This window comes from Penaeus chinensis, chromosome 14 (assembly GCF_019202785.1).
Source record: "Penaeus chinensis breed Huanghai No. 1 chromosome 14, ASM1920278v2, whole genome shotgun sequence".
Classification (NCBI taxonomy): domain Eukaryota; kingdom Metazoa; phylum Arthropoda; class Malacostraca; order Decapoda; family Penaeidae; genus Penaeus; species Penaeus chinensis.
The window spans coordinates 13,601,108-13,618,607 of NC_061832.1; the positions used below are offsets into that span (position 1 = coordinate 13,601,108).

General features: G+C 37.8%; 3 protein-coding genes across 5 annotated transcripts in view; 1 reads left to right on the forward strand and 2 right to left on the reverse strand.

Annotated features, from left to right (window-relative positions):
• The window catches only part of LOC125032496 (V-type proton ATPase 21 kDa proteolipid subunit c''-like), a 10,483-nt gene extending 10,241 nt beyond the window's left edge, over positions 1-242 (reverse strand). Inside the window, exon 1 of the mRNA XM_047623658.1 lies at positions 115-242. The gene's annotated coding sequence lies outside the window, so the exon portion shown is untranslated. The remainder of the gene's footprint in view (positions 1-114) is intronic.
• On the forward strand, positions 219-6,033 carry LOC125032333 (39S ribosomal protein L49, mitochondrial-like). The gene is made up of 5 exons (XM_047623430.1): positions 219-227; positions 666-914; positions 4,014-4,095; positions 4,777-4,900; positions 5,494-6,033. Exons 1-5 carry the CDS (start codon positions 219-221, stop codon positions 5,681-5,683), a joined length of 654 nt encoding a protein of 217 aa, XP_047479386.1. The 3' UTR covers positions 5,684-6,033.
• A 420-nt stretch (positions 6,034-6,453) lies between these two features.
• Positions 6,454-17,500, reverse strand: part of LOC125032117 (uridine phosphorylase 1-like) — a 38,717-nt gene continuing 27,670 nt past the window's right edge. The window contains exons 2-7 of one of the 3 annotated variants that reach the window (XM_047623132.1): positions 13,021-13,282; positions 12,485-12,694; positions 12,125-12,263; positions 11,273-11,466; positions 10,550-10,669; positions 6,454-7,991 (exon numbers count right to left, since the gene is read on the reverse strand). In XM_047623132.1, coding sequence (XP_047479088.1) covers positions 7,986-7,991; positions 10,550-10,669; positions 11,273-11,466; positions 12,125-12,263; positions 12,485-12,694; positions 13,021-13,282 — 931 coding nt within the window. In that variant the 3' untranslated portion in view covers positions 6,454-7,985. Of the gene's footprint in view, positions 7,992-10,389; positions 10,670-11,272; positions 11,467-12,124; positions 12,264-12,484; positions 12,695-13,020; positions 13,283-17,500 lie in introns of those variants that run through there. The other 2 variants (XM_047623133.1, XM_047623129.1) reach the window with 2 other exon arrangements.

Sequence of the window (17,500 nt, forward strand, 5' to 3'; positions counted from 1 at the left end):
ACATCTTCCATCTCTTTACCGACGAACCTTAACGACAACCGCTGTTTAAAGAACACGGAATCGTTCTCCGCCTCATATCCTACCTCGGAAGATATTACGAAGCCCAGAACCCACCTCTAAGGCGTAAAACAGGAGGATATTAGAAGGTCGACCGCTATCTCCTCCTGACACAAGCTCGATCGATCACCTGACTGGGGAGTCACGAGAATTCTGGCAGAATGTTCGGGGTATTTCGAAATCTTGAAAATAGTGTGGAGATTTACTAAAAAAAATAGAATAGAATGTAAGGTTTTATAGGATATTTTAACTATTTTTTGTGTGAGGATGATAGGTCAGATAATTTATGCCAATGTATTTCGGAAATTCTTAAGAGGAATTACTTTCACGGTAGATTTAGAAAATAACATTATGATAAGATAGATGAAAATATATTTTTGGATTGAAATATATACTTAAAAGACTAGATATTGATATACTGAACATAAATATACAGTAGATACTCAAGCATAGTGATATTTTCAGTGGAAAATTACCAAGGGAATATCCTTTTAAGACGTTAAATAACCCTCCTCTCAATACCAATAAAACACATATTTATAAAATTGGCTAATTTCATCACCACAAAATCATAAAATTAACGCCAAATCCACATATAACACATCAAGATCTCGGTGAAACTAACCTCACATGTAAACAAGCGAGTGCTCTTCGTCTCCAACCCCGACCAATATCCAGAAAACATGTCCACTTCTTCAATTACGGCGCTTTTTCGGCCTGTAAATCGCATGAACAGATCATTAAGGCTTGCAAGAATAGGAAACTGTGGCAGAAGAACGCTAACATCAACTTCTACGGTCCAAGGGATATCGAAATTTCCTCGCCTGCAGCACACCATTCCGGAGAGTTATAACGAGGTATTTTTCTTTTAATTTTGGGGGTATTGGGTTGTCTATATTAAAGTAGTTTGGGTCGTAGATGTAATTTGGATTCAATGAGCCATTTCGGGTTTTATGGAATGTTTACCGGCGGGTTTTCTTTGCATGGTTTACAGGGCGTTTGTAAGAAGCCGGCAGCCGGTCGCGTAAAGCAAGTGATTTAGTCATTTCTGTATTTTTAGCATTCGTTTGGAAAGGTCTAGAGTGATGGTACTAACAGTTTTAGTGTCCATTCAATGCTTGTGATGTATACCGTCTAGATACAGCTGACGTGAAAGTTACGTGAGCTAGGGTACTTGAATTGGATTGCTCTGTTGTTCCTGTGTATTGGTTATCTTGGAAATGGTAGATGGACGAAACCTGATCTGTGTGGTACTCTTAATCCATGGAAACCATCTATAGAGATGATGATGGTGGTAATCAGACTTATTAACTCTTTGTCATGGGTCAGCAAACCTTTGCCCTCAACATTCTGGTAAGATAAAGCTTGTAGACTTTCCTGTTCCAATCCTGGCACAAGATTATATGGTGAAATGTAATATAACCACTATCACAGTGGAATGTATATTGTAATGTTTCATCACGAATTCAGTTTTTACAGAGTCCTATTGTGGCTGTGTTTGTTTTGTTTGTGTGCACAGGTTAAAGTGCTTAAATTTTTGTTCATACCTGGTGAAGGTATGCTTTTCTTTGGTGAAGGGCTTGGAGCTGGAACGTTGTTGCTGGACACACACAATATTGATATTTAAAGGTTTTACAGTGTGGGTTTTTATACCATATTTAAAGGGGTTTATAGTGGGTATGGCCCTTAAGAAATCAAATATGACTCGTTTTGTGTGTGATGTTAACTTAATTTTTTGTGTGCTAACTTGAATTACCCCACAGTACATTTAATATATTTCCTGTCCTCTCTGGCTATTCAGTTCATCATTTCCATTATTGATAAATGACCCCTCAAGACTAAAATTATTAAAACAAACTTCCTTTGCCTTTATCTGACTCTGAAACCAAACTCAAGTCAGGGATTGTGTACCTTTTGGCCAGGACTAGGCACAAATTTGGGGAAACCAGGTGCCAGATCTAGAGTGTTCTTTGCCCAGGTTTTACTTTTATTGCAGGCTGTGATGATATATAATCAATGCTCTTCTTAAGCGCTTGTTAGATGTTATTATGCACTCATAATGCCATTAAAACAATCTTGGAACCAGCCTATATGAACTAAGCCTGATGGAATGTATTAGTTGTGTAACCAATATTGGAAACTGGTTGGCCAGAGGTGATTCAAGGACCAGTGCAGCCTGGGCATAACTATTGCTGATGCAAACACATTCTGTTTAAATACCTCTTTTTTATGATTTGCTTAAATGTTCATGTTTGACTATCATAGGGCATCTTATTTGATGACACCTGATATGTTTGTATTATTTTTTTTTTTCACACAACCAGCTAAAGCCATTTCAATGCCAGGGGTACAATTATAATGATAATTGGGTGTGAAAAAGCTACACTCATATCTTGTATTTATCTATATGTATATCTATGTCTCTCTTTCTCTTTCTCTCTCTTTTTCTCTCTTTCTCTTTTTTTTTTTCTTTCTCTTTTTCTTTTTCTTTCTCTCTTTCTCTTTCTTTTTCTCTCTTTATCTTTCTTTTTCTCTCTTTATCTTTCTTTTTCTCTCTTTCTCTTTCTTTTTCTCTCTTTCTCTTTCTTTTTCTCTCTTTCTCTTTCTTTTTCTCTCTTTCTCTTTCTCTCTTTCTCTTTCTTTTTCTCTCTTTCTCTTTCTTTTTCTCTCTTTCTCTTTCTTTTTCTCTCTTTCTCTTTCTTTTTCTCTCTTTCTCTTTCTTTTTCTCTCTTTCTCTTTCTTTTTCTCTCTTTCTCTTTCTTTTTCTCTCTTTCTCTCTCTCTCTCTCTCTTTCTTTTTCTCTCTTTCTCTCTTTCTCTTTTTCTTTCTTTCTCTCTTTCTCCCTTTTCTCTCTTTCTCTCTCTCTCTCTCTCTCTCTCTCTCTCTCTCTCTCTCTCTCTCTCTCTCTCTCTCTCTCTCTCTCTCTCTCTCTCTCTCTCTCTCTCTTTCTCTCTCTCTCTCTTTCTCTCATAGGGCATCTTATTTGATGACACCTGATATGTTTGTATTATTTTTTTTTTTCACACAACCAGCTAAAGCCATTTCAATGCCAGGGGTACAATTATAATGATAATTGGGTGTGAAAAAGCTACACTCATATCTTGTATTTATCTATATGTATATCTATGTCTCTCTTTCTCTTTCTCTCTCTTTTTCTCTCTTTCTCTTTTTTTTTTTCTTTCTCTTTTTCTTTTTCTTTCTCTCTTTCTCTTTCTTTTTCTCTCTTTATCTTTCTTTTTCTCTCTTTATCTTTCTTTTTCTCTCTTTCTCTTTCTTTTTCTCTCTTTCTCTTTCTTTTTCTCTCTTTCTCTTTCTTTTTCTCTCTTTCTCTTTCTCTCTTTCTCTTTCTTTTTCTCTCTTTCTCTTTCTTTTTCTCTCTTTCTCTTTCTTTTTCTCTCTTTCTCTTTCTTTTTCTCTCTTTCTCTTTCTTTTTCTCTCTTTCTCTTTCTTTTTCTCTCTTTCTCTTTCTTTTTCTCTCTTTCTCTTTCTTTTTCTCTCTTTCTCTTTCTTTTTCTCTCTTTCTCTCTCTCTCTCTCTCTTTCTTTTTCTCTCTTTCTCTCGTTCTCTTTTTCTTTCTTTCTCTCTTTCTCCCTTTTCTCTCTTTCTCTCTCTCTCTCTCTCTCTCTCTCTTTCTCTCTCTCTCTCTTTCTCTCTCTCTCTCTTTCTCTCTTTCTCTCTTTCTCTCTCTCTCTCTCTCTCTCTCTCTCTCTCTCTCTCTCTCTCTCTCTCTCTCTCTCTCTCTTTCTTTCTTTCTTTCTTTCTTTCTTTCTTTCTTTCTTTCTTTCTCTGTCTGTCTGTCTGTCTGTCTGTCTGTCTGTCTGTCTGTCTGTCTGTCTGTCTATCTGTCTGTCTGTCTGTCTGTCTCACTCACTCACTCACTCTGACCCTGTATTTATTCCCAGTGAAAGTGTTAATTTTGGCTTCCTAGTTTGATTCACTGTGCATTGCTCTTCCAGGTTGAGGTGTCGACTGCAGAGTGGTCATTTGTAGAGCGGCTTATTCCACCGAAGTCAATCCCTAAGCCTAAGGTCAGACCAGGTAAGTTTGATCCTGGTTTCTGAAGGGAGGGGAACTTGAAAGCTTCTGGTGTAAACTTGGTGTTGATTTAATCCGTGTAGAATTATTTGTGAAAAAAAAAATATATGCCATATATATGCAGTACACTCACACTGGCACGCACATATATACCCACACACACAAACCTGGTCTCAGACTCAAGACTCAAGACTCAAGCCTCAAGCCTCAAGCCTCAAGACTCATGACTCATGACTCATGACTCATGACTCAAGACTCAAGACTCAAGACTCAAGACTCAAGACTCAAGACTCAAGACTCAAGACTCAAGACTCAAGACTCAAGACTCAAGACTCAAGATTCAAGATTCAGATTCAGGCTAAGGCTCTTAATCGTGATCTTGACCCCCACCCCCAACCACCTCCTAACCAACACACACTTTTAATTTTTTTCCCATAATGATTTTCTCCAATGTTTACCAGAAATAATTTAAAAGCTCTCAGTTCAATATATTTGTTATATAGTTTAAATGTCGGTATAATTGTTGTTATTCTTTTTTGTTTTTAGTGTTGGAATAACTTTTTTGTGTACAGATATAGAAAAGAAGCATGGATATCGGTTCGTAATGCAGTATAAGTATAGTTACGAGCCATTATGTGATTTAACTACATATATATTCTGCACTTTTACGATGTCGTTACACAGGCGAGGTTACTCCGTCTGGCTGGGTAGCTCCATCCGCAGCTCCTGGCGATTATCCGTACTTTGTCCCACGTTCTGCCAGCCACATGCTACCTGTTTATGTCAAGCACGAGCCAATCATGTCAAGGTAAGGAAGGTTACACTTAGAGATATAGTATTATTTTTGTTAATTTGCTTTTTGCAGTCCATTTTATTTTATTTTTTTTGTTTTGTTTTCTTTGCTTTTGTGTGTGTTTATTTTTAGTAAGGATTTCTGTGTGTTGTTGTTTTTGTGTGTGTGTGTTGTTGTTTTTGTGTGTGTGTGTTGTTGTTTTTGTGTGTGTGTTGTTGTTTTTGTGTGTGTGTGTTGTTGTTTTTGTGTGTGTGTGTTGTTTTTGTGTGTGTGTGTTGTTGTTTTTGTGTGTGTGTGTTGTTGTTTTTGTGTGTGTGTTGTTGTTTTTGTGTGTGTGTTGTTGTTTTTGTGTGTGCGTTGTTGTTTTTGTGTGTGTGTTGTTGTTTTTGTGTGTGTGTGTGTGTGTGTGTGTGTGTGTGTGTGTGTGTGTGTGTGTGTGTGTGTGTGTGTGTGTGTGTGTGTGTGTGTGTGTGTGTGTGTGGTTGGTTAGTTGGTCCAGTAGTAAAGGAAATTTCATGTAATATCTGCTGGTATATTATACATGAGCAGGGAACCAGATATAAGGTAGTTTAAAATTTCCTTCCATTGACCCAATAATCTTTTGGCAGGTTCACAACCTCTGTGAAACATGTCGAAGGTGATGCATTCGCCCTCGGAGAAGAACTGCGGCAGTACCTTTCGGAGAAGTTTGCACCCAAGCACATTAACTTACGGGTCCACGAGCCACACCAGATGGTACAGATAAAGGGAGAATATATGCTCGAAGTGAAGGAATTTTTGACCAATAAGGGATTCTGAAGATAAGAGTCTAGGTAGTCGGTCTTATTTGTCTGGTGATGTTAATGTATATAATAATTTTATTGTATCTTCTGGTACTGAATATACTTATGCCATTGGATTTAAATTTCAGGACAAGTTATTATAACATATATCCGATAAATCATTGTCTCAGTAACTTTTTATTCCAGGATCAGCAGTGGCTAGACTGTATAATAATTGTTTTCACTGCGATTGAACGATAAAGAATATAAATCAATCAGTCAACAGAAATTAAAAGAGGATGATTGAAGTACATTGTCTGTATATAAAATCTTATGAATTGTAAAAGAAGTATACATAGTTCTGTTCATAAATTATTATATCTGTTAGTATGTCTATTCTTTCATCCTGCTAAAGCTGGATTTTGTAATAATGGCAGATGTTATTTTTACCTAGAAATTAGTCACCAAAAACAGCCAGATACACATGCACACAGTGTGGCATTTTTTTATTTTTTTATTTTTTTTTATTATGCAGACTTCAATAGTAAGGTTTCAACTCAAATTGTTCCTATTTGTCAAAATTATTGATTATTTGGATGACTGTGTTTTTTCCAGTGTGCACACATGCAGTTGTATTATTTTGTTGTGTGTGAATGTGATTACGATACTGTGTGAAGTAGAAAAATATTGCTATATTGACATGTACCTTTATTCATATAAAACAAGTATTATTTATCTCATAAAAAAGGATATAGATGGCTTGCATAAAATTGAAGTATGTGTAGAAAGGATAATATATAACTTAAATTGAACCAAGAATCTTTATTAAAAATAAAATATATCACCAGACTAGAACAATTACATAAAAAGTTTGCACTCATGGGCATATATATTGAAGGACATGCAAAAAAAAAAAAAAGTTTATATAGTTGTGATTTAAACAAAAGAACAACTTTCTTGATATCACAAAAAATAATCGACCTTTAAAATAAAGTAGAAAAAGAAATCACAAATTTCAGAAGGGCCAAGAACTAAAAAAAAAAAAAAAAAAATAGAACATACTATAAAGTGTGGAATGACTGGAACCTTTTTTTGTGTGTGTGTGTGTTGGATTCTCTTATAAAAATTGTATAGTACAGAAACTCACAAAACTTATATTAAGCTATATACAAATGATCACACGTACTGGCTGTATACACACTATACATAATACAAGCAGAGGATTCATTAGTTTATCCTAGGCACTGTCTTTATACTGAATTGTGTCATTATTCTTAAAACAGCATCCTCGCTAGAAATATCATACTTGTCGATCACAGAATAAATTGCTTGTTATGTCATGAAATAGATTATAATTACTGGATATTATTTTGTAAAGATAGTTATACAGATTATATGGCAAATTACCTTGAAAACAGACTTTGTTAGGTGAGATTAAATAATTAAATTGCAAGGAGATCAATTTTAAATTATTTACTGATACCAGTATGTAAACTATTTTTAATGGTTTACTGAGCAATCTGGCCATCAGAAAATGCATTGATTTTAAGGGAGTTTGTGATTTTCCTAGTTTAGCATTTTACTATCACAGTCTGTGCATAAAACATTCATTTGACAAACCTCACATACTAGGTGGTAATACAGTTGCCTGTGCATTATTTGTAAAATCAGAAGCACTACTATTAGCTTGTAAAACTTGAATTGAGAATACTTTCTAAAGAAAAGAGAGCAAAAGGAAGGAAAAAGAAAAGAGGAGAGGCTAAACAAATAGCTTAACAAATGAGAGATTTATAATCCTCATATCATTTTTTCGGACTCTGCCCATCAATGAGATCTGTACAAGTGTGAACTTTAAGTACTGCCTTTTCAAGACAAACTGTACGCTCACTGAGATACGTATGTTGACCACATGGAAGCATCATGTCACATTTTGAATTTGAAGCCACTTCAAAAAAACTTGATTTCGTACTTCTCAAAACTACTGTGTTGTCTATTTTGGGATTCATAATTTAGCATTTAGCATGCACAACTTATTGCAGATATCATAAGCTACCTACAAGGGATGTGGAATATAAAAAGAATAAGTGCTTGTCCTGAGAAGTTCACAAAGAGAATGTAGTTGAAAAGAGAATCTGAGTACTTTATAGTTTGCTGTCATTGATATGCAGATGATGATATCCAAATAGCAACCTGTGGTCTGAAGAGCTAAGAGCTACCAAGCGAGATATCAATACCAGGTATCACGTGATTCCTTGAGAAACTGATGTGCCTTTGACATCTCCAATAATATGATCCTGGCTTTGGGTACCAAGCATTTTTTTTTCTCCTCACATCCTGTTTTAAACCTAGAAAAAGGGGGAAAAAAGATGGTTAAATGAAATAAAAATAAAGCACAAAAGGTACATGAATTGTGAGGAGAACATCGTAGTCCGTTTAGTGTTTCTGTTTTATTCCAGCTCAACGTTTATTTTTATCTTGTTTTTAGAGTGTTGCTGGTTTAATTTACAGTTAAAAATACATACCATAGGTGTATATCTTCCCCATTGGCTTGAATAATAATAGCACATGATTTAGTAAACATTTATTATCCCACGGCTACAATGTGCTTAAGATAATTTAAATATTGGTGTATCTGTAGACATTGTGTTTTTACGTTATATAAAAAACAACAACTGATGTTGCAAATTTAGCAAAGAGGAACACCATAACTTGAACTACTTTTTAGAAATCTGTGATAGATTATTGATGTTATGGAAATGAGGGTTGCAGAGCAATCACTGAAACTATTATAGAACAATGACTTTAATTTCTGAGAATAGAGAAGATGGAAAAAAAAAAAAAAAATCTTTCACAGGTTTCAAGTAGTCCACAAATACATGTACTGATAGAAGCTTGTTTTTGTAACATTTGAAGCATTTACTCACAACATCTAATGATAAAGAAAGAAATTTGGTTACAGGATCAGATACAAATTATTATTATTATTGTTATTTTTCTTTTTTGCTGTATTCTTTAAAAGAATGTTAGCAATCAACATGGATATGAAACAATATAATTTTAAGTGGAACAATTGTCACTGCCAAGTTACAAGGAATCCAATTCAAATCTTAGCCTAAATGGGCTATGCATCATGCTCTCCATAAACCCTATTCTATGTCTTCATCTTTTTATCATTAAAATATCTGTCTATTTGTATCCAAATCATCAGTTCTCACGTCTGTTAGAGAAACTTTTAATGTCTCAGATACCAGTGCATTATGCCTCTAAATACTCAAGCTGCAAATGTAAGCCAATCTATTTCAAGCATCTAATATAGTCTTTAGGTGCTCCCATATTGCTAGCTTCACTATACCGTCTAGCTGAATGTCACAAATAACTGATCTTCACTGAGTCCCTTTCCTACAAGTGTTGTTTTTTTGTTTTGTCTTTTTGGCACTGATTTTTTTTATTTTTTAATCTGTCTTGGAGGACCTTTTTTTTCTTAAATCTGTGTCCTTGAAGGACATGAAAATATATGGTTTTAGGATTCATTATATTTCTTATTAAGGTGTACATGCTTTGGCAAAAAGGAAATTTGGCATCTCACGTTAAGGCCAAAATATATATATATATATATATATATATATATATATATATATATATATATACATATATATATATATATATATATATATATATATACATATATATATATATATATATATATATATATATATATATATATATATATATATATATATATATATATATATTTTATTTGACTAGAGCAATAACTTGATTTTTTTTTTATACAAACACAAGGTAATTTTCTCTAACTTCAATCTACAAAGGAACAGAGACTCGTCAAACTTTTTGAGAACAACTGGTTCATACTTGGTCTCTCTTCTCATTCGGCATATTTTATATCCCCCCAAATTAGGTATTCAGACTTAAGTTAATAATTGGACATGCTGATAGAAATGAATTCACTGTAAAAATAATACACATCTGAAAATGCATTGTCCTTAAAATAAGGATTATGCGCGAGTGGCTAGCTTTGTCTCTCTCGTAGATCTGTAGAAAACTATACACTACTTAACATAGGCTTCTGCATTTAGAGATTAACCTGAGATTGTGTCAAAAGACAAAATTTAGAATGCAAGGAAAATTGGAATGTTTAACTGTATAAAGTTGACAATTTCACTGTCATACATTTTTTAAATCATATTATGCAGAAGTTAATATTGCACCCATTGTAGTGAATACAGGTCTCGCTGATACAGCAATTTTCAACGTTCTAATTTTTCATATACAAATCTCAAAGAATTAATATTGTAATGAAAATAATGTACATCAGAACCTGCATTTAGCTGTTTAATCACTCAATATGAACTAGAACTTATTCCAGGAACTGAACTTGTTGTCTCTCTGTCATGCAGTTTTGTGAATGTATTCACTATCATGCAGTGTTATGCCTTTCAATTTTTTGTACTGTTTCCCTTGAAAAAAAAGCAGTAAAATTTTGGGCTATATATTTTATACACACACACACACACTCACATATATATGTATGTATGTACATATATAGGTGTGTGTATATATGTATGTACATGTGTGTATGTGTGTATATATATATATATATATATATATATATATATATATATATATATATATATATATATATATGTATGTACACATATGTATATATACACACATACGTATATATACACGTATGCATATATACATATACATACACATACATACATCTATACATCCACACACACACACACACACACACTCATACTATACATATTCATATACGGAGGCATGCATATCTGTGGGCATTAGATAATCGGGTAGGAGTTCACTCAAAGCTCTCGGACTGTTCTCGAACAAGCTTAGCCTGCCGTGGGCATTTCACTACCTGTGGGTGGTTTCGCTGGGGGATGTTGACGGGAAGGCCGAGCTGCTTTTTGATGTAGCGAGCAACCAACACCTGAGGATATTCTTGCCACTTGTTTAGTGTTTCCTTTGGGGTGTCGACCTAAGACGGAGAGAAAGAGGAGTGAGTTGAAGGAGAACAAGAATAAATGAGGTTAGTAGGCAAGAGAAAGGAAAGAGTGAATGGGTTGAAGAAGAATAACAGATGTAAGGACGAGATAGAAAGGAAAGTGACTGGGTTGAAGAATGATGATAAAAGTTGTAAGCTGGAGATAAGGAGGAAAGGATGAATAATTTTAATAACAGATGTAAGTAGCAGAGAAAAAGGAAAGAGAGAATGGGGCTGAAGAATACTGATAACAGGAAAGAATAAAGGGGGAGCATAATAATAAGAGCTGTAAGTATGTGCAATAGAATCGAGTGACGTGTTTTTTTTTTTTTTTTTTTCAGTTAAAGAAAATGGATTCTCAATTAATGTAAAGCATATGTATAAAATACTTCTACTAAGGGACACATGATAATAAAGAAAGGAAAATAGAAGAAAAGAATAGTAAAGAAAACAAAAAATTAAATGCAAAATAAGGGGAAATAAATAAATACAATTCAGGGATCTTGAACCAAGTTTATCTATATAAAGAAATACTCCCCTTGTCTTATACCTTTATATCCAATCAGCCGATTATGGCATGACCAGTAAAAAGCTTACCTGATCACCATGCAGACGATTCAGCAGAGTTACACACACCACAGCACCTTTGATCCCAGCGTGATGGCACAGGGCGGCAAAACAGAGCGATTCCATTTCCATGTTGACGACGTTCTGTGCGTGTATTTGCTTCAGGAAATTTAGCTTGTCTGTTTCATTGTAGTCGCAGAAGGCCCCGTCCAGTCTTCCCTGGCCTGTTTGTGTTTGGAGAGTGGGAGAGATCGTAGTTGGTGACAAGCACGGTTATTGGTTAGGAAGTGAGAGAAAAATGTGTTGTGAGATAAACTGATGTATATTATATATATATATATATAAATATATATATATATATATATATATATATATATTTATATATAAGCACACACACACACACACACACACACACACACACACACACACACACACACACACACACACACACACACACACACACACACACACACACACACACAGGTACAACTGACCGCAAAACAGAATTTATGTCCAGAAAAGAATATACAGCCTCAGTATTCAGAACAGAAACCTCAAAATGACAACTTTATTTCACCAATAAAGCAGAGAGTGAGAGTGAGAGAGAGAGAGTGAGAGAGTGAGAGAGTGAGAGAGTGAGAGAGTGAGAGAGAGAGAGAGAAAGAGAGAGAGAGAGAGAGAGAGAGAGAGAGAGAGAGAGAGAGAGAGAGAGAGAGAGAGAGAGAGAGAGAGAGAGAGAGAGAGAGAGAGAGAAAGAGTAGAGAAGAGAAGAGAAGAGAAGAGAAGAGAAGAGAAGAGAAGAGAAGAGAAGAGAAGAGAAGAGAAGAGAAGAGAAGAGAAGAGAAGAGAAGAGAAGAGAAGAAGAGCGAGAGCGAGCCTTACCCTCATAGAAGTCATAAGTGCACATGGTTTTGCCGACGGTTGCGGTGAACGGATCATCTTCATACCGCAACTGTTTCAGTTCATTTGCCAATTTCTTGTCCAAAACAGCCGGTCGCCTTTGCATCTTCCCCAGGACTGGCTGTTAATGGAAAAAAGGTATAGAGGCTGAATTAAATGTACGAATGAAAACCGAATACACATAGACCATAACGAAAAAGAAATATCACTCAAACTTCGCAATAAAAGAAAGAAAGAATATCACTCAAACCTCACTAACAAACGAAAAAAAAAAAACAAAAAAAAAACAGACGAAAGAAATATCACAACGTCCACCAAAAACAAACCAAAACCAAAACGCACCAGCTCTAGGAACGGCTGCATGAGCCCGTCGACCGCACTTTCGGAAATAACGAGGTTCCCCCCTTCGATGCCAATGCCCCCACACGTGCCCAGGCGGAAGAAAATGGGATCCTTGCACTTGGCGTGGTACATGAGTTTGATCACTTCATGGAGGAGGATGCCCACGGAAGGGATGCCCATGCCGTGGGAGAAGCAAAGCACCGGGCCGACCTGTGGGGAGAAGAGGGTTTTCGAAAACGTGTTGTAGACGTGGTGGTGACATGTTAGGAACGTGTTGGTCAAGATGTGTGTAGCTGAGATGTTTTTTTTTCTTTTTTTTTTCTTTGTTATTTGATTAGTTATAGGCATGAAATACTGGGATATGGGCAAAGACACACACAGACAGACATGGCACACGCACAGACACACACACACACACATACACACACACACACACACACACACACACACACACACACACACACACACACACACACACACACACACACACACACACACACACACACACCTACCACCCCACCCACCCTACACCTCACCTTAAACATCGAATACCGATAAGATTGATAGGAAATATCCAACAGCGTCGTTCCAGCGGGTAACTTGTATCCAATCTCATCCATGATGTAATAGGCGAATCCCTCCATCCTCTTGGGCGTCCCTCCCATGCACACGAACTTGACATCGCTGAACATCTCGACGAGGTCATGCGAACCGGAGCCGAGGGCGAGGTGGTAGAGGACATCCTGCTCCATTTGGCTGACGTGGGGGTTCCGGAGGCGGACGGAGCCATCGGGGAATCTGGAGGAGGGAGAGAGAAGGGCAAAGGGTGAATGGGGTGAATGGGGAGAATTGAAGGTGAAGGAGGGGAGAATTGGAGAAGAGGGATGGGAGAATTGGGGAGGAAGAGGAAGGAAGTGTGAAGGGGAATCTGAAGAGAGAGAGAGAGGGAGAGGGAGAGGGAGAGGGAGGGAGAGAGAGAGAGAGAGAGAGAGAGAGAGAGAGAGAGAGAGAGAGAGAGAGAGAGAGAGAGAGAGAGAGAGAGAGAGAGAGAGAGAGAGAGAGAAGGGAGGAGGGGGTGAATAGGGAAAATTGAAGATGAAGAGGAGGAGGGGAATGTAAAGAGGAATGAGGAAGAGAAAGTATGAATAGGGAGAACAGAACAAGTGGAAGAGGAAGTGAAAAGGGAGAATTGAAGATGAAAAGGGGGAGAGTAGGTGAAAAGGGGGCGAAATAAAGAAGAATAGGAGGGGGGGGAGAGGAAGAGTGTGTGAAAAGGGGGCGAAATGAAGAAGAATAGGAGGGGGGGAGAGGAAGAGTGTGTGAAAAGGGGGCGAAATAAAGAAGAATAGGAAGGGGGGGGGAGAGGAAGAGTGTGTGAAAAGGGGGCGAAATGAAGAAGAATAGGAGGGGGGGGAGAGGAAGAGTGTGTGAAAAGGGGGCGAAATGAAAAAGAATAGGAGGGGGGCAGAGGAAGAGTGTGTGAAAAGGGGGCGAAATGAAGAAGAATAGGAGGGGGGGGGGAGGAAGAGTGTGTGAAAAGGGGGCGAAATGAAGAAGAATAGGAGGAGGGAAAAGGAAGAGTGTGTGAAAAGGGGGCGAAATGAAGAAGAATAGGAGGGGGGGGAGAGGAAGAGTGTGTGAAAAGGGGGCGAAATGAAGAAGAATAGGAGGGGGGGGGGAGGAAGAGTGTGTGAAAAGGGGGCGAAATGAAAAAGAATAGGAGGGGGGGGAGAGGAAGAGTGTGTGAAAAGGGGGCGAAATGAAGAAGAATAGGAGGGGGGGGGGAGGAAGAGTGTGTGAAAAGGGGGCGAAATGAAGAAGAATAGGAGGGGGGGAGAGGAAGAGTGTGTGAAAAGGGGGCGAAATGAAGAAGAATAGGAGGAGGGAAAAGGAAGAGTGTGTGAAAAGGGGGCGAAATGAAGAAGAATAGGAGGGGGGGAGAGGAAGAGTGTGTGAAAAGGGGGCGAAATGAAGAAGAATAGGAGGAGGGAAAAGGAAGAGTGTGTGAAAAGGGGGCGAAATGAAGAAGAATAGGAGGGGGGGGAGAGGAAGAGTGTGTGAAAAGGGGGGCGAAATGAAGAAGAATAGGAGGGGGGGGGGAGGAAGAGTGTGTGAAAAGGGGGCGAAATGAAGAAGAATAGGAGGAGGGAAAAGGAAGAGTGTGTGAAAAGGGGGCGAAATGAAGAAGAATAGGAGGGGGGGGGAGAGGAAGAGTGTGTGGAAAAGGGGGCGAAATGAAGAAGAATAGGAGGGGGGGGGAGGAAGAGTGTGTGAAAAGGGGGCGAAATGAAGAAGAATAGGAGGGGGGGAGAGGAAGAGTGTGTGAAAAGGGGGCGAAATGAAGAAGAATAGGAGGGGGGGGGAGGAAGAGTGTGTGAAAAGGGGGCGAAATGAAGAAGAATAGGAGGAGGGAAAAGGAAGAGTGTGTGAAAAGGGGGCGAAATGAAGAAGAATAGGAGGGGGGGGGGAGGAAGAGTGTGTGAAAAGGGGGCGAAATGAAGAAGAATAGGAGGAGGGAAAAGGAAGAGTGTGTGAAAAGGGGGCGAAATGAAGAAGAATAGGAGGGGGGGGGGAGGAAGAGTGTGTGAAAAGGGGGCGAAATGAAGAAGAATAGGAGGAGGGAAAAGGAAGAGTGTGTGAAAAGGGGGCGAAAGGAAAAAATAATAGGAGGGGGGGGGAGAGGAAGAGTGAGTGAAAAGGGGGCGAAATGAAGAAGAATAGGAGGGGGGAGAGGAAGAGTGTGTGAAAAGGGGGCGAAATGAAGAAGAATAGGAGGGGGGGGGAGAGGAAGAGTGTGTGAAAAGGGGGCGAAATGAAGAAGAATAGGAGGGGGGGAGAGGAAGAGTGTGTGAAAAGGGGATGAAATGAAAAAGAATAGGAGGGGGGGGGGAGAGGAAGAGTGTGTGAAAAGGGGGCGAAATGAAGAAGAATAAGAGGGGGGGAGAGGAAGAGTGTGTGAAAAGGGAGAACTGGAGAAGATGAAAGGGAGGGGGAGGGGGAGGGAAGAGTGTGTGAACAGAAAGAATTGAAGAACAGGAAGAGTAAGTGAAAAGGGAGAATGAAGGAAGAATTGAAGATGAAAGGGGGGGAGGGAGAGAAGGGAGGAGTGTGTGAAAACGGGAGAATGGGGGAGAAAGAGAAAACAAAAGGGAATGAGGGAGAGAAAACAATTAAAGAAGAGGAGAAGGAGTGTATGAAAGGGGAAAATGGGACAGAATCGAAGGAGAGGAGGAGAGAAATGATAAAAGGAGAAAGAGAGAGAGAGAAATAATGCAGAGGAACAATGGGTCTTTGATACCAAATTAATGATCATGGTGGTTATAGTAGTAGTAATGAAATATAATAATAATAACGATAAAAATATTATATTACTAATAATTATCATACCATAACAATAACATGACGAGTAACAGTAACAATAATGATAGTAGCAGTAGTTATAGTAATCTAATATAAAAACAATAATGATGATACTAATGATGATGAAAAAAAAAAAATATACTACTAATAATAATCATACTATAACAACAATATGACGAGCAACAGCAACAATAATAATAGTGATAAAATCAATCCTTAATATCACATCACCCAAACCACATACGTTGATAAAAAAACACTAGTGTCAGAAATAATAAAATATATGATTCCGGAACCATAAAACAAAGGATAAACTAGAATCAGAAATAATAAAAATATATGAATCCGGAACCATAAAACAAGGGATAAACTAGAATCAGAGAGAGAGACAAAAATGATAAAAAATGGAAAATTGTAAAACATTTTTCTTAACGCGAAAGAACAAATAGAGTGTATATAAAAAAAAGAAAAAAAAAAAAAAAGAAAAGAAAAAGAAAACACACACACACACACACACACACACACACACACACACACACATGTATGTGTGTGTGTGTGTGTGTGTGTGTGTGTGTGTGTGTGTGTGTGTGTGTGTGTGTGTGTGTGTGTGTGTGTGTGTGTGTGTGTGTATGTGTGTGAAAACTTATCTACCACGCACACATCTCAAACCTCACACCTGATTTCACCGCGAGGGACATGTGTTCAGTTTATCTACACCTCGCCATCTTACACCCTAAATGTTGTCAGTCCACCAAAAGACGCTTGTAACTGTACACGGCAAAGAAAGGATTTATACTGGTGTATTTATGCCATAAAAAACAAGTCGGGTGTTCAGGTATGCGGTATAAAGGGTGGAGTTAAAGACCGCTTGGCAACTCAAGGACGCCCTGTGATGTTTACTTTTTTTTTGTCTTTAAAAGGTATTTGGGTGCGTTCGGTAGACCAAATTCTTCTTGCGAGTCAGATATACATTTGTGAGTGCGTGCGTGTGTGTGCGTGCGTGTGTGTTTAATGTAATGAAGTAAATTATTCTGGTGAGTTATAAATGCGTGCATACATACACACATACACATTTAGCAAACGCATGCACATATGCGCGCACACACACGCGCACATACAGACCGACAGACAACAAAAAACAATCATAAATTAAAAAGATTCAGGCACAAAAAAAACAAAAAAACAATGACCTCCGCTCGACCCCTACGGCAAGAAAGTTTTTTTTCTTTTTTTTAGAACAATCTACATACCCTGGAGGATGATGAGGTTGAGGGGGGGGGGGGGGGCAAGAGGCTTGGGGTAGGAACCGAATATTCGAGAGAATTCGACCCTAACAGTATATTATGCATTTCGCTTGTTTTTATATGAATGCGTACATACACATACACACACAAGTTATTTATTAAAAGGACTATGTCACTATCCATACTTTTCTATTCCAAAGCAGCCGTGCATACTTACATGCATACACACACACACACACACACACACACACACACACACACACACACACACACACACACACACACACACACACACACACACACACGATTTAAAAGATCATTACACATATTACTTATAATTCACTTATATAGGATACTAATGATAATCTAACAATGCCCTTTTAATAATATCACTCGTAGTAATATCTTCAAC